The sequence below is a fragment of the Gymnodraco acuticeps genome, unplaced genomic scaffold, assembly GCF_902827175.1.
Source record: "Gymnodraco acuticeps unplaced genomic scaffold, fGymAcu1.1, whole genome shotgun sequence".
Classification (NCBI taxonomy): Eukaryota; Metazoa; Chordata; class Actinopteri; order Perciformes; family Bathydraconidae; genus Gymnodraco; species Gymnodraco acuticeps.
In genome coordinates this window covers 228798-244846 of record NW_022989747.1, presented here as the reverse complement: position 1 = coordinate 244846, position 16049 = coordinate 228798, and the positions used below count along the sequence as shown (strand labels likewise).

General features: G+C 43.7%; 1 protein-coding gene across 1 annotated transcript in view; it reads right to left on the bottom strand.

The window, feature by feature from the left end:
• alcama (activated leukocyte cell adhesion molecule a) overlaps window positions 1-16049 on the bottom strand; it is a gene marked incomplete in the record, with an annotated part of 106693 nt that overhangs the window by 9859 nt on the left and 80785 nt on the right. Inside the window, 7 exon segments of the mRNA XM_034212961.1 lie at window positions 8240-8361; window positions 8688-8811; window positions 9062-9174; window positions 9896-10028; window positions 10331-10455; window positions 11552-11722; window positions 12206-12293. Of these exon segments, the coding sequence (XP_034068852.1) occupies window positions 8240-8361; window positions 8688-8811; window positions 9062-9174; window positions 9896-10028; window positions 10331-10455; window positions 11552-11722; window positions 12206-12293 (876 nt within the window).

The window sequence follows — 16049 nt, the reverse complement described above, 5'->3', positions numbered from 1 at the left end:
AGCCTCTTTAGCTGTAGCCTACAATAGGTTGTCTATTCACACACGTACACAGAAATGTAAATGTGAATGCAGATCATGAGAGGAAAGTACTGCAAATGTCACAATAGCCGCTTTCACACCAAGTACTTTGCCGTACTTAGTTCCCATCACTTAGTACTTCCCAGCACCATGGAACTAAGAGCCGATCGCGTTCACACCGGAATAAATTCCCTGAGGGAAGATTAGGCAAATGAAGCCGCTGACGTCACTTCTTCTGCTTTGGGTTTGCTGCTGACACACACACACACACACACACACACACACACACACACACACACACACACACACACACACACACACACACACACACACACACACACACACACACACACACACACACACACACACACACACACACACACACACACACACACACACACACACACACACACACAATGGCCCAACTTTTGAGAGAGCGAAACGTCACAGATTACCCGTCATGCCTGGCTGTCAGAGCAGAAGAACCCGTACGTGCGCTCACAGAGCATGCGCCCCTTAAGCCCCGTCCCCCGAGCACACACTCTCGGCTATAGAGAGAATGGAGAAAGAAAATAAATCTAGATTCGGCTTTTAGTGCATTTTACAACTTTAAGGACCAAATGTTTCTAATAAGGGCTATAACATAGTTCATACTGGGTAGTTTATTTAGTTTAAAAAAAAGTATCCACCGAGTTACAGACGTCTCTTTCCCAATGTTAGACAATGGGAAAAAGTATTTCTGGGCCGGTCGACGTCACAGACTGATAAGGAAATTGTAGTACCACCGTTTGGACACAACGAATATTTTCCTCAGAGTCTGGCGCACTTCCTGGGGGCTTGGTCTTGAGGTGGAAAATGCTCGTTGCCAATAGTGCAATAAGAATTTAGCATGTAAGGGCGGTAGCACGAGCTATTTGTCTAAACATTTAGCAAAAGTGCACCACATTCAGACGGAGGAAAGCACCGGGTTCGACTGTCTTTCTAGTAGCTCTGTAGCCCCATCCACGAGTAACGTTTCCACGTCAGGTATATATTATGTATGCTAGCAGCAACACACGGAGTTAACTCAATGATACAAACATGGGTTAATGATTAGAGGTAACTGAGTTATTTATTTTGTTAAAGTTACAGCTATTCTGTTTGCAGTTCTATCATCACATAATTGAATAAGATTTGTTAAAACATTGTTGTTTCTTATTTTCAGTTTGCTTCAAGCAGTGGCTGCACGAGAAAGACGTGGAGGACCAAGAAATGCTGGCCAGATTGGCAAAGACCGGAAGATACATCACAGAGAAGATAATGGGTATTAACAAGAAAAATTAAAAAAATGTTTATAATTTCTTTGTTGCTGTTTACATTTTGAATTATATTTGTTATTTTTAAATCAAATGCATCTTTTTTAGATGATATATTTATTTAGATGTAGGTTTTTTTTGTAATATTATTGTATTAAGTATAATTTATTAAATAAAAATACTGTTATGAACACTATACAATGTCTTTATTTTGATAGTTACCAGAATACATTGTATATTTAATACTAACATAAGCTGGTGATAGATAAATGCTGGTCTGCTGGTATGCCAGCAGACCAGCATATGTTGTGTTTTGGTCACCAGCATGATCCACCAGCATGGACCTGCATGATCCAAAACCAGTGGCGAGCCGTGACTTTTATACCTAGGCCCTCTGACCCCCCTTCCCTCGAGAAAAAAAAGAAGAGATATTACTCTTTAAACATTAACGGTGCTCGAGGGGATGCTAAGAGAGCATCTTTATTTACTTTATTAGGAAACAAGAGTTTAAATGTAACGTTTCTCCAGGAAACTCACAGTACTGCTGAGAACGAGAGTGACTGGAGGAGGGAATCGGGGGGGGAGGGCTTCTTCAGCCATAAGCGCAGCAATAGTGGAGGGGTTGCCATTCTCTTTGCGAGGGGCTTTACACCCTTCTCCTGTACGGTCGATGAGGTCATCAGGACACTTGCTCAAAATAAATGCTGAATTTGAAAAAGTTAAAATATGTTGTATAAATATTTATGCTCCCAGTGTGGGCGCAGAGAGGCTTTTGTTTTTTGAGAAACTGAAACACACTCTTAGCACCTGTGATAGTGGGGAGTATCTGTTCCTGGGGGGTGACTTCAACAGAGAACCCTGTGCTGGATAGGAACCACCAGGAACCGCATGCTGCCTCGAAGAGTGCCTTAATAAGACTAACAGAAAGCTTTGAGCTGTGTGATGTTTGGAGGCACTTCCACCCGGGCCAGCGGCAGTACACGTGGGTGCACTCTAGGGATAACCTGTTGTCTCTGGCTAGGCTGGATCGTGTCTATGTTTTTAACCATCACATTCATGTGAGCAGAAGCTGCTCCATCAGTCCAGTGGGAATCTCTGACCATTCCCTCGTACAAGTCTCACTTTTTATTAATCATGTTAAGTGTAATAGTTGTATTGGCACTTTAATGCTTCTCTGTTGGCCGGCAACCATTTAAAAAATGTTTTTACATTATTTTGGGAAAACTACCGTTTGTCTAAGAGTGAGTACAATTCTCTTCAGCAGTGGTGGGATGTAGGTAAAGTGAAGATCAAGCAGCTTTGCCAACAGTACACTTTCAATGTCACAAAGGACATGGCTAGATCTCTGAGAGCTCTGGAGAGAGAAGTGGTGGAGCTGCAGGGATTGGCAGACTCCACAGGAGAGCGAGAACATGTTGAAGTTTTCAAAAGTAAAAGCTCAGCTCTGTCGGACCTGCTGGGTTTTCTGCTCAGGGTGCTCTGCTCAGATCCCGGTTTCAGAACATCGTGAAAATGGATGCTCCCTCTCACTTTTTCTTTGGTCTGGAGCGTAAGAATGGTCAGAGGAGACTGATGCACTCGATCCAATGCTGGGCAGCTGCTTCAGGAGTCCGCCGACATTCGTCAGTGTGCTGTGGAGTTCTACAAAGAGCTCTACAGAACAGAGTTCCAGGCCGAGCCAGAGGTGGCGCAGTCGTTTTATGAGGGCCTTCCTAACGTCCCTGAGGAGGACCATGCTGAGCTGGAGGCGGAGCACTCTGCCCAGGAGCTGCAGGAGGCCCTGCAGAGCATGCAGAGTGGGAAGGCTCCTGGCATAGACGGCCTGCCTGCAGACTTCTATAAGGCTCTCTGGCCAGTTATAGGCAGTGTTGTGCTAGTTACTGAAAACCAGTAACTATTTACCATTACTAGTTACTTCATTTCAAAAATAACTCAGTTACTTTACTGATGACTTACACCAAAAAGTAATGCGTTACTGTGAAAAGTAATGTTTTAGTTACTTAAAAATTTTTCTCCCATTAATGCCCTTATAGCCTTCATTTCAGTACTGTTATTGCATTGGAGAATAATACAATCTGTTGATCAACTTGACATGCATTATATGCAATCTGGATTGCATCGATATTAGCTGGCTTTCCATTTTTGTATATTCTTTCTCCAGGTAGTTGGAAAAAGTTTTCCGTCCCATATGCCGTGTGCCGCCCGGACATGCTATCATGCTAACTAGCTCCCTGAAAGCGGGTGACTCCACTGTAGCAATAGCCTGCATGTGTTCTACAACATATCGTGCAATGGCTTTATCGACTTTTCCCTGGCCAGCAGTCCCTCGGTTAAAATCCAGCCGCTGTTGCTTACGTAGGTGGAGGTGGAGTGGCATTGGCTGAGTCTGGGTCTGTGCCGGTCTTAGTTACTAGCTTCGTCCCAGCATGTTGTTTTTGCAGATGTTTTAAGAGATTTGAATTACTGGTTTGGGCAGTAACGGAGTAACGCACCATGTAGTAACGGTAAATGAGTTACTGAATTTAAAAAGTAATGCGTTAGAGTACTAGTTACTGCCAAAAATAACGGCGTTACAGTATCGCGTTACTTTGCAACGCGTTAGTCCCAACACTGGTTATAGGGGACGACCTGCTGAGTGTGCTCAGAGACAGTCTAAGTAACGGGAGGTTGCCTCTGAGTTGCAGGAGAGCTGTGCTCACTCTCCTCCCTAAGAAAGGAGACCTGCAGGAGATTAAGAACTGGCGTCCTGTGTCTCTACTCTGTACCGACTACAAGCTGCTTTCCAAAGTGTTAGCGACGAGGCTGAGGAAAGTGATGGAGCATGTCGTTCACGTAGACCAGACATACTGTGTACCCAGCAGGTTGATAACTGACAACGTGACTCTGACTCCAGATGTTCTGGACCTCTCCGGTTCATTGGGCTGTGAGCTTGGTCTGATTTCTCTAGACCAGGAAAAGGCTTTTGACCGAGTTGAACACCAGTACTTGTGGCAGACGCTGGAAGCTTTTGGGTTCAGCTCTGGTCTCATAGCCAAGATCCAGGTCTCGTACAGGGACATTGAGAGTGTACTGAAGATAAACGGTAGTTTGTGTGCTCCTTTTGAAGCTCAGAGAGGAGTCCGACAGGGCTGCTCTTTGTCCGGGATGCTCTACTCCCTGGCCATAGAGCCCTTTTTACACCGGGTCAAAGTTACAGGGTTTCTTCCTGGCTGTAGGGATGTTTTTAAATTGTCTGCGTATGCGGATGACATAATGGTCTTTGTTAAAAAACAAGATGACATCAATGTTTTAACTGAAACTGTGAGCAACTTTTGCAAAATCTCATCTGCTCGAGTCAACTGGGGGAAAAGTGAGGCCTTAGCAGTAGGAGAGGGCAGCATTGACAGCTTGTTGTTACCTGGGGGCCTTGGTTGGAGAAGGGCAGGGTTAAAGTAGAGACACATTTTGTTTGAAGAACTGGGACGGGCTTATAGAGAAAGTGGAAGGCCGGTTAAAGAAGTGGAAGTGGATCCTTCCCAAACATTCTTTTAAAGGGCGTATCCTTATTTTAAACAACCTTGTTTCCTCCATGCTGGCTCACCGGCTGGCATGCACCGACCCACCCGTAAACCTGCTGTCCAGGGTGCAGGCTCTCATGGTGGACTTCTTCTGGGACCGCATGCACTGAGTCCCTCAGAGCGTCCTGTTCCTGCCAAAGGAGGAGGGGGGACATGGCCTGGTTCACCTGGCAAGCAGAGGGGCGGCCTTCAGGCTCCGGTTCGTCCAGAGGTTCCTGACTGGACCTGCTGACCTGGTCTGGAGACCCGTAGCTCGGGCCTTATTGGAGCGCTGTGGTGGGCTGGGTTTGGCTGAGTCGCTGTTCCTGATGGACCTGAAAGGATTACGCCTGAACAATCTCTCAGGGTTCTATGGAGGTCTCTTCAAGGTGTGGGGACTACTAAAAAAAGAGAGACCAGAGTGCTGTGGCTCACTGTTCTGGCTCCTCAGAGAGCCAGTGGTCTGTGGATCTCGGTTTGTGTGTGGAGTAGGGCCTTCTCTACAACAGAGACTCTGTGAGGAGAGGATCCTCATGCTGGGCCAGGTGGTGGAGGTGTGTGGCCCCCGTCTGGACAACGCTGCAGGCCTGGCCTCACGTCTGAGCCTCAGGTCAGTCCGGGTGGTGTTAGAAATTAAAATCAATGTTTTATGGCATAATGTACCTAAAACATACCGTCAGTTTAAATGCTATTTTATTCTGGAAAAAAACGGAAGTTCTCAATACCAAGCTTTTATTCTGAAAATCCTTCATGACGACATCCGGGTCTACCGCCCATTAGTATCATTAAAGTGGCTATTGACGCCGTTAACATGTATTACATATAAAGTTATGAAAGAGATAAGGAGGAGAAAAGGCATGTGGAAGTAAGCAATGAATGTAAAATGTAGAAATCCTCTGTTTAACGCGATATCGGACACAGAAGAACGAGGGGGGGAAGTCTCCTACGTCACTACAGTTCACAGAGAGGAGGAGCGAACAGCCAGCAAGCGGGAAAGACGAAGCCTTGTGAGCTCTCTTCGGCACGGCCAGCACCTGGGAGAGGAAGCTGCAGACTTTCTCTCCTGACTGAACAATATCCTGTTTGTAACATTACCGCGCTTTATTTTTAATTAAAGTACCAATTTGAACCTTCTCAGAGACTCCATTTAGTCTCCTTTTTAAGCTTCTCTCCTGGACGCGAGAAAAACGATCACGGTTTACAGTGGTCAGCCTCATGCTGCAGAGCTGGAAGCAGCAGCTCAGCCAGTCAGAGCTGGAGACAGCAGCTCAGCCAGAGCAGGAAGCAGCAGCTCAGCCAGTCAGAGCTGGAGACAGCAGCTCAGCCAGAGCAGGAAGCAGCAGCTCAGCCAGTCAGAGCTGGAGACAGCAGCTCAGCCAGAGCTGGAAGCAGCAGCTCAGCCAGTCAGAGCTGGAGACAGCAGCTCAGCCAGAGCAGGAAGCAGCAGCTCAGCCAGTCAGAGCTGGAGACAGCAGCTCAGCCAGAGCTGGAAGCAGCAGCTCAGCCAGTCAGAGCTGGCGCTGATCGCTGCTCACTGTAACGGACTGAAGTCTCCAAATGACAATGACTCTTTTCCAGAGATGCAATGTTTTCCTGATCTCAGTTGTGAGGGTTTTTTGTTAAAGTTGGACAATGTTACTGATTTTAAGTTTAGCACCATGTCCAACAAAACATTTTATTATTTAGTGACAAAGGTGCTGAATCAGAGCAGACTCCAGGAGCGAGTGGACACCCGGTGGAGAGCCCACCTGGGCCTGCCGGAGGCTCAGAGGCCTGAGTGGAGAGCGCTCTACAGCCTCCGCTGACTAAGAGGGGTGGGGACCTCCAGTGGAGGGCTCTCCACGCTGCGGTAGCTGTTAATGCGTTTGTTTCAGTGATCAACCCTACAGTGTCTGACGCCTGTCCTTTCTGTGAACAGAGGGAAACCATTTTTCATTGCTTTACGGAATGTGGTCGACTCCTTTGTCTTTTTCAGTTACTCACTCAGATGTTGATTTTGTTTAATGTGGTTTTTTCTAAGTCAATGTTCATTTTGGGTTGGAGGTACAGCCAGAAGCAAAAGTGCAGAAGTCAGCTTTTGAATGTTTTGTTGGGGCAGGCTAAAATGGCCATCTACCTCAGCAGGAGGAATAAAGTTGCGGACTCTTTGGAAACCGATGCAGTTTCGATTTTCAAGCGGATGGTTAAAGCAAGACTGAAAGCGGACTACGGTTACTTTTGCTTAACAAAAAATGTGGGACGAATTTGAGGCCATTGTGGTTATAAAATGGTGTTCTGTGGAGAACGAGGATCTTATTTTCAGTCGTTGTCTGAACTGACAATGTGAATAAAAATAGTTTGAAAATCCTCTCTCTGTCTAATCTCGCTCTATCTCTTCTCTCTCTCATCTACTCTCGACTCTCATCTCATACTCTCTCTCTCTCTCTATTACTCTTCTCATCTGCTCTTCTCTCTCTCTCTCTCTCTCTCTCTCTCTCTCTCTCTCTCTCTCTCTCTCTCTCTCTCTCTCTCTCTCTCTCTCTCTCTCTGAAACAGCTACTAATCTCCGTTAGCTCCGAGCTAGCACCAGATGCTAACAACAACCCATGTAACTCTCTCAGTCCCTCTAAGTCCGACAGGAAAGAGCTCTCCCTCTCCTTATTGTTGAAACAGCTACAAATCTCCGTTAGCTCCGAGCTAGCACCAAATGCTAACAACAACAACCCCTGTAACTCTCTATGTCTCTCTCTCTCTCTCTCTCTCACAAGATGCGCTCGTGCCACACACACAAAGACGCTCCTCCGTGAAAAGTGGGGGGGGGACACAAATGGGATTTTGAAAAGTGGGGGGGACATGTCCCTGTCCCCAGTGGAAATTACGCCCATGGTCGTGTATATGTTATGACAATGAACCTTTGAATCTTGAAAGAGAAATCGAATCTGAATCATTCACATTGTTGTTATTTTCTCTACACACTGTGAAGACCCTGGGACAAATGGGTAATTTTGATATTGGTTCATTCACACCAGGGTTCGAGTTATAATCTGAGCTTTATGGAGGTCTTTAAAACTAACGCATGCAAACACGCACGCACACAGGTTCAACTACGCACACCACATAACACATCATCTCGGCGCAGCACGCTAACAGGCATAGATTGCGTAATAATTTATTGTGCACCTTGGAGGTGAAGTACAGGCATATTGTCATTCAAGAGAGAATACGATGCGTAGTTCTTTTGGAAAACATATTTTTCTTTTTGCCTATTTACCTCGTTAACGTAAATAACTCATTACATTGACACATGCATTATTTGTGATTAAAACAGATGTATTATTTCACTGCTTTCATGGGAGCTCAGCTCCCATTGGCTCCCACATAACTTGAACCCTGATTCACACACACACTTACGTTCGTACTGTTGACGCTCCAGTGGAAGCTGGGTTCTGGAACTCCCGTTGCCTCGCAGGTCAGAACTTTGTAGCTGGCGCCATCAGGGCGGTGTTTGTTCAGGCCCGTGATTTCTGGCTTTCCTGTTAACAACAAAGTTTAGATGGGTGACGGGATTTACACTAGTTGGAACAATTTAATGATTTCCAGTACTTTCCAGAAAAATGATTTAGAAGCTGGGTGTGCTTATGGGTTTCAATTATTGAAAGCACCTCAGTCCTGAGAGAAAGATGCACTGCAGAGTAGAGATACAGTATTCTAGTAATACCAAATAACTGAATTCCCATCCTGACAGATTTCTTTCTCTTAAGAAAATTGGATTGTGTGACTTAACATAAGAGTATATACATGTAAATGTATTTAAATGTTCCACTCAGGTGTGGAGTGTGACACAGACACCAAAACTCACCTTCTACCATCAGCTCAACGCTGCGGTGCCGCGTGAGGCCGGGCATGGAGAGCTCACACACATATACTCCTGCATCAGCGTACGTCAGCCAGCTGAACTCCGGCTGCCTCACTTCCTGTCCATTCTGAAAACAGAGTCTCTGTGTCAATAGGGGCTTTCTAAAGCAACGTGTACCCTAATGTTTCTCTGATATAAAGGCCACAGTGTCTTCAATTTCTGCCCTCTAACCCAGTATGTGGATGAATATTATATTTCCTTTATTCAAGAAGTTGTTATTTCAATAGAAATATAGTAACCACAATGCATGTGTGACATTATTTTATAGTCTATTAAATAGACCCCATACATCATTAACCAAACCCCAGCAGCATTACCTTAGTCCACAACACTTGAGCCACATCCGAGGAGCTCTGCTCCACCTTCACAGAAAAGCTGTCCCCTATTGCCTTCCGCACGGTCCCAGAGGGGGTCAGACTCAGGTCCAGGTCTGAGAGGACAGGAGGAGGACATGTCTGTTGAGTTATGCTGCCTCTTATCACCAGGTCCACTTACAGACACCATTTTACTTCTGACATTTCATTTTTATGTCAACCTTCTAAAGAGTTTTGTTTTTTGTCGAGAAATGTCATATGAACACCCAGATCAACAAATAATTGTACCACTAACAAGTATTGTGTCCTACAAAGTTGGATATAACTTCCTTGAGTGGCAGAGCTCCATCAGTGTGAGAAACGTTGCTACAGTGAAGCTTTTTTACCAAATGCTTGAAATATACTATTGACATCAGTCATGTGAATTTAGTGTATATCCAATAAGTGTTTAACTATGATCATGAAATAATAATAATAATCACTTAAAGAGATGCTAAAAAAGAACACCGTGTTTTGTCCTCGTCACAAAGTGATCTGAAAAGTTGGGGGGGCTATAAAACACTTCTTTGTTTTAGATCCTCCTCACATTTGACTCACTCTCTGTCAGAATGTTCTAATGAGTTCTGCTCCCTCACCCATCTGCCTTCCTGCCAAGCTGCACTCTCAGGGTATAAATTAGATTATAATTACTCTGCTCCCATGACTTTATTAACAGTGAATACAATTGCCTGATCATAGGAAGTAAGAAAGTGCATTCAAGGAGGAAAGAGCTGGGGCTGGGGGGTTGGAGGATTTGTCTGCTTTGTGGTGCAGCATGCTGAAGCTCATAGTACACACAGCTAACAACAATGGTTTGGGAGGACTCCATTTTCTCGTTGTCAGCCAGGGAGCATTTGTATTCCCCCCCAGTCTCTCTGCTGATGGACGTCAGCGTGTAGGTGTCCGAATTTTCCACCAGCGCTTTCTGGCCCTGGTGGAGAGAGAAGAGGGGTAAAGGACAACGTTAGATTCTGCTGTAGTGAAAGAATATCAGAAAGAAAGAAGGCAGGAAGGAGGGGGACTTTTACATCTAAAGCAATAACTCCTAATTAGGAAAGTGCAATCATTACATTTGCATTTGAACAGTTTTATCAAAGTGTTCATTTCCAATAGTATCTTTTTCTAAGATTGTGATGATTACAAAGGAGTAGAACTCAAATATACTGTAGGTTCAGTGGTAATGAGTGGCTGTAAGTCCAGAGTGTCCTGGGGACAGGTTTTAGCATGACTGACCTTCATATGGAAGAAGAAGGAGCTGGGGGGGGGGTTTCCATCAGCGTGACACTGCAACGTGACGTTATCTCCTTCTACGACCGGCGTCTTGGACAGAACTTGGAGGCTAACCTTCTCTGATGGATCTAAGAGGTTCAGAGGGTGAGAACGGGAAAAAGTGAATGTAGAGAAAATAAAAGATGCTTGACATTGACAAAGAAAATCTCCCTCAAACTGGATCAACTCAACAATCCAGATAAATGCAACAGACAAAAACATCTTGATCACATTTCTAAAGGTGCCCGCATCAGCCTTTGATCAACAAAGTGTGTAGACCACCCTACACAGAAATAAATTGGAAATCAGTCGCCTTACTGGCTCTCAAAGTAGAATGTAACCCACTGTAAAAGGACCGGGCGACTAAGAGAAAACTGGTGGTCAAACACAGAGTCAGTGTTCTGGTCAAAAAGGGCTTTAATTACCAAAACTCAAAATCAATTTAGAAAAACTTAGTGTAGCACCACAGATGAAGATGCCTCTGACTACCCCTCTTCTCAGATCCTGACACCAACTTGCTCCTGCCAAGGCCTTCCAAGATCAAAGGGCTCCGATTTACTCAACAAGACTCCATCTGCTCTGCACAGCCAGAGACGAGACAGTTTCACAGTTTGGTGATCAACTGCCTCACACAACAAGTTCTTCAATCCTGCACATTTATTTGCAGCTATCGCAAGCTAGCACTGGAGCTCTATCACGTCTGGAAAAGTCTTACACACCAACACAGTGTGCTTGTAACATCTGAGGTATATGAGATAGAATCAGGCAAAGTGTCCTCTATATGTTTTGTTTGTGAATACAAAAAGTTGATTCTGGATTTGATGTCAGAAAAGATTGTAGGAGTTCTTTGTTCAAAATGATTTTACTGTTACTCTGGATGATGGTCTCTGAGGTGAATAAGAAGAGTTTCAGAGCTTTATTTCCCCTTTCATTATACATATATTTGATCAAATCTAAAATAAATATCATGAGTATACCAAAAGGCCCTTTTGTTCCAGGCAGTGGCAAACTGTTACTGCACTTAATATCTCACACTGGTCATATCCTTCTAAAATGAGTGCTGGACATGGCCTATCAGACACTCCATGGAGCAGATTGCATTCAATTCATCATGTCAGTCATTTAACACAATGCGTTTAACTACAGTTCTCAAATGTGGTACATGTGGTACTGTATTGCACTTACAGTGAATGGGAAAGGGTTCCAGCTCAGCCTCCTGATTGGTCAGCTGGTGTGTGGACATGCAAGAGAAGACAGAGACATTGTCCTCTTTGGAAGCTGCATACTGGAGGGTGGAGGAGGTGGTGGAGAGGCCTGAAGCTGGATCCAGCTTCATGCTGGGAGTGATCAGAACGGCTACACACACACACACACACACACACACACACACACACACACACACACACACACACACACACACACACACACACACACACACACACACACACACACACACACACACACACACACACACACACACACACACACACACACACACACACACACACACAATAAAGGTTTAGCATTTAGCGTCAGGTTCATTGGCTGCTCCTAAATATATAGTGACGTACATACACTGAATTCTGAAGACATGCCTACAGGAGTTAAGTATTTTGCCCATGATTTTCAACATGGTGACAGCAGAGGGTGGGGTCAAACTGCCCCCCTGACTGTCTGACCTAAAAATTGGTCCCACACAAATGTTTATTATTGCATCCTTCAGTGACAAGTAAGGAAGCTGTGTCTGTTATCTACTGGTAAAACCATTGTCTTTCTGACTAAACATAAACAACTAAACATTATGATTTTACGTTTGGCATCTTGTTTTGTGTGACTTACTTTTCCCATCGGCTACCAAGGGCTTTCCGTTCTTTTTCCACGTGATTGTAGCTGCAGGGTTTGCATCTGCTGCAACACATGTTCCCACCTGAACAAAACAATAAGATATAAAGTAATAAAGTAAGTATATTTAAATGGATTTTCATCATATATAGTAAATGCTAAGAAGCAGATGCCAGAGGACTTGAAAGTTACTTGTAAGTGTTATATATTACAGTTTTTTTACAGACATTTATAAAAACAACAATGGATATATAGACAGCAGCAGGAGGAAGAGGGACGATGAGAGAGAGGGAGGATGAAGAGTTATTTGCAGCATAACGGTTGGAGCTGTGTGAGCGTCAGGCTGCAGGTGATGCTTCTTCTGCAGGATGATGAGGGGCTGTGGTCAGACCCAGTGAGGTGGTCAAATGCTGCCTGAGTATTTTTCTCTACTCTGTTTTCCTTTCACTTTACTGTATTTGACAAAGGCATCATTTGTGTTTACACAACTGTAACTATTTGTTGTGCAGCAAAGTTGCACCAATTTATTTTGGAGAAAAACTCAAGTATAACAACTGTATATTTGTGTTTGTGAACATATTTTTGTAGACTTGAACAATCTTTATATGCAGAATTCTCTACATACAGAACGCCATAAAAGTAAGTGTGCTTTAGATAGAGCACCACAGTGTGTAGTTGGTTGGACAAAGTGTCTTGTACTATGAATGAAGTGTGTGCCAAGTGTTTATGTCATTTTTGGGTGCAGTGCTTCATTTTGAAAGAAAAATGAGGTGTTTTGCACTTTGTGTTTGTGGTTTTGTGAATTGTGTTAAGTGTTTTGACAAAATAAGCCCTGTTGTCAAAAATGTGTTTGAGCAATTGAAAAAAACTGTATTCTCCCTCTCCCTCCTGCTGCTGTCCATATATCCATTGTTGTTGTAAAAAGTTCTTTCATGAAGCCTTTTTCTAGTGCTTACATCCTGATTGATGAGTCATCAATAAAGCAGTTTGTTGTTTATGGTCATTTGGCATTGGTTCATGTGTGTAGCATTTTTAATGGCAGTGTTTTGAAAATGGCAAAACAGTGAATATGTCAGATTTCTGTGTCTTACTTAGAGAACCGTGTGCAGTGTTTTGCAAAAAGTGCCAAGTTGAATTGCAAATTAGGTGCAGAGCTGAAAATGTGTTTAGAGTTTAGGAGATTTGAGCAGAGGTTTTGCTCTTTGAGTGTGAGTTTAAATAATTATGCTTTATGTGAGATTTGTGTGTGTTAGCAACTGAAAAAAACTAAGCAATTGAAAAAAACTGTAATCTAAAAGCCATTTCAGTGAAGCCCCAAAGTATCTGTCCTATGGTTGTATAATGATATCTCTGCTGTCCAACATTAGCAGGGAAATGTTGGACAGAGGCCAGGACAGACAAACAACCTTCTCCTTTAGGAATGAATTCCTTTTTGTGTTCCAAAGCAAACTGTCTCGCTAACTTGTTGCTACATCCTCAGGCCTGAGATCAGCAACGGTGGCAGAAATATGCAGAGTGTGAACACAACGAAGACTTAACACATTCCTTTTCATATCCTGTACCAGTCTGCACCTCTTAACCAACAAACTTTACATTGACTCGACTTGTCAGGACATACAAGGGACAACTGTGGTGTGTCTTTTTACCCAAGAAAGAGAAACATCCAGAATCAATGAATACACCTTTTATTTATTGTTCAAGTTGAACTGATCAACATGAGATGTGGCCTCCTTCACTGGGAACATGTTGTCTTATGGCGCATTTCCACTGCAGGACCTAGCCCGGCTTGGTTAGGCCCGGCTCACTTTATGCTGCGTTTCCATTACAGTTTAGGAACTGGGGTAGTAACTATAGTAACGCAAGTATTACTTGGCGCCACCCTGAGTGACAGCCTGTTTGAGCAGCTCTCCTTTGTTTCTACTTTTTCTTGTCTTTTTCTCCTTTTTTCCCCACTACTCTACTACTTTTTAGTGGACTTAGTTTAACTCTAAATGTTGGGACACTGTTCTCAACTTGTATATATTATTGGTAAGATTTCTATCTGTTTTTTTGCATGACATTCGAACGGTGTTCCGGATTAACTGGTTTCCCAATCAACTGGTTTACAGAGGTGGCCTTCGACTGAAATACACATTTCGATCGCTTCTTCTGTCGTTTACATACATCTTTTGGTATATTGGGCTCGGTAGGAAGACTTTGATGCACATTCAGTACCAGTGTGTGAGGTTGTGGTTACGATGGCGATATCCGGACGCGAACAGCGAGGACTACAAAAAGAAAAACGAGTTGACTGGGGATGTCTGTTCAAAACATTGCGAGCTCCAATAAATCATTTAAACCAGCTATTGTTGCCAGACTTATTACTGAATATCGTTCTTAATGTGATACTAAGTCCATCTGAGTCCTGTGTCCACCTTCAGACAGCCTCCAAGTGAAGCGTGCATTGTTTACTCACAGTTTGAAAGCAGCGTGGAGAAGTCTTCAGCTGTGGTAAACTGTGACCCTTTTTCAAAATACGACTATTGGCTAAGACCAAGTCGTTTTTATCTTTTAAAGACCTAGAAAGGGTTATTAACGCCTTTGTTACCTCGAGACTGGATTACTGCAATGCTCTGTATGTGGGTATGGATCAGGCCTCAATTAGACGCCTCCAGCTAGTTCAGAATGCAGCTCCACGTCTTCTCACTGGCCATAAAAAGCGTGACCATATCACCCCAATTCTGGCCTCACTGCACTGGCTTCCAGTTCGGTTCAGAATAGATTTTAAACTCCTTTTATTTGTTTTGAATGCCCTAAATGGGCTGGCTCCTGTCTATATAGCCGAAACTCCTCCATCGCTACACCCCAGGCAGAGCCTTAAGGTCAGCTGATCATCTGTTGTTGATAGTGCCTAAGACCAGGTTTAAAACCCGAGGGCATCGAGCATTTCACAGCGGCTGGCCCTAGGCTCTGGAATACTTTGCCCCTCCATGTGAGGTCGGCCCAGACCCTGGGGGTTTTTAAATCAACACTTAAAACTCACTTTTTCTCTCTGGCTTTTGTTTAATTATTTATTTATTTAGTTATCCACAGAATTGATACTATTTTTAATATTATTAAATGTTATTAATATTATTGGGGTTTTATGGGGTTTCAGTTTGTTATGATTAGTAGGTTCAATTCAATTCAAAACCTTTATTTATCCAGGTAAAATCCCATTGAGATCAATGATCTCTTTTTCAAGGGAGACCTGCAGCAGTAGGTTCCACAAGAAGACATAACAACATAAACAACAAAAGGACATCATACAGCAAAATGTACAGGGATTACAATTTACATATCTAATCACATGTACAGGTACCAACAGCATCTGATTTTGTAGCATCCAACCGAGCTTTAAAAACATGTAGTGGTACTAGCTTGGTAATTTTCCATTCTTTTTGCAGACTGTTCCATGTTAGTGGAGCTGCACATCTAAAAGCTTTCTTCCCTAAGACAGTCCTAGCACTTGGCACATTTAATAAAACCACAGCATGCGATCTCAGGCAATAAGTACTTTCAATTCGCAGAGAGATCAGGGAGCAGATATAAGATGGTAGTTTATCCAACATGGCTTTGTAAATGAAAAAGTACCAGTGACTGAGCCTCCGTACAGTAAGTGATGGCATAACCGCCTTGGTATACAGGGTACAGTGATGCGTAAGTGCTTTACAATTTGTCACAAATCTCAGTGCACTGTGATACGCAGCATCTAACTTGCTCAGGTAATTGGCAGGTGCATTCATATATAACAAATCATCATAGTCCAGCACAGGTAAAAAGGTCACAGTGACTAGCCTTTTCCTGGCCTCAAGCGAGAAAC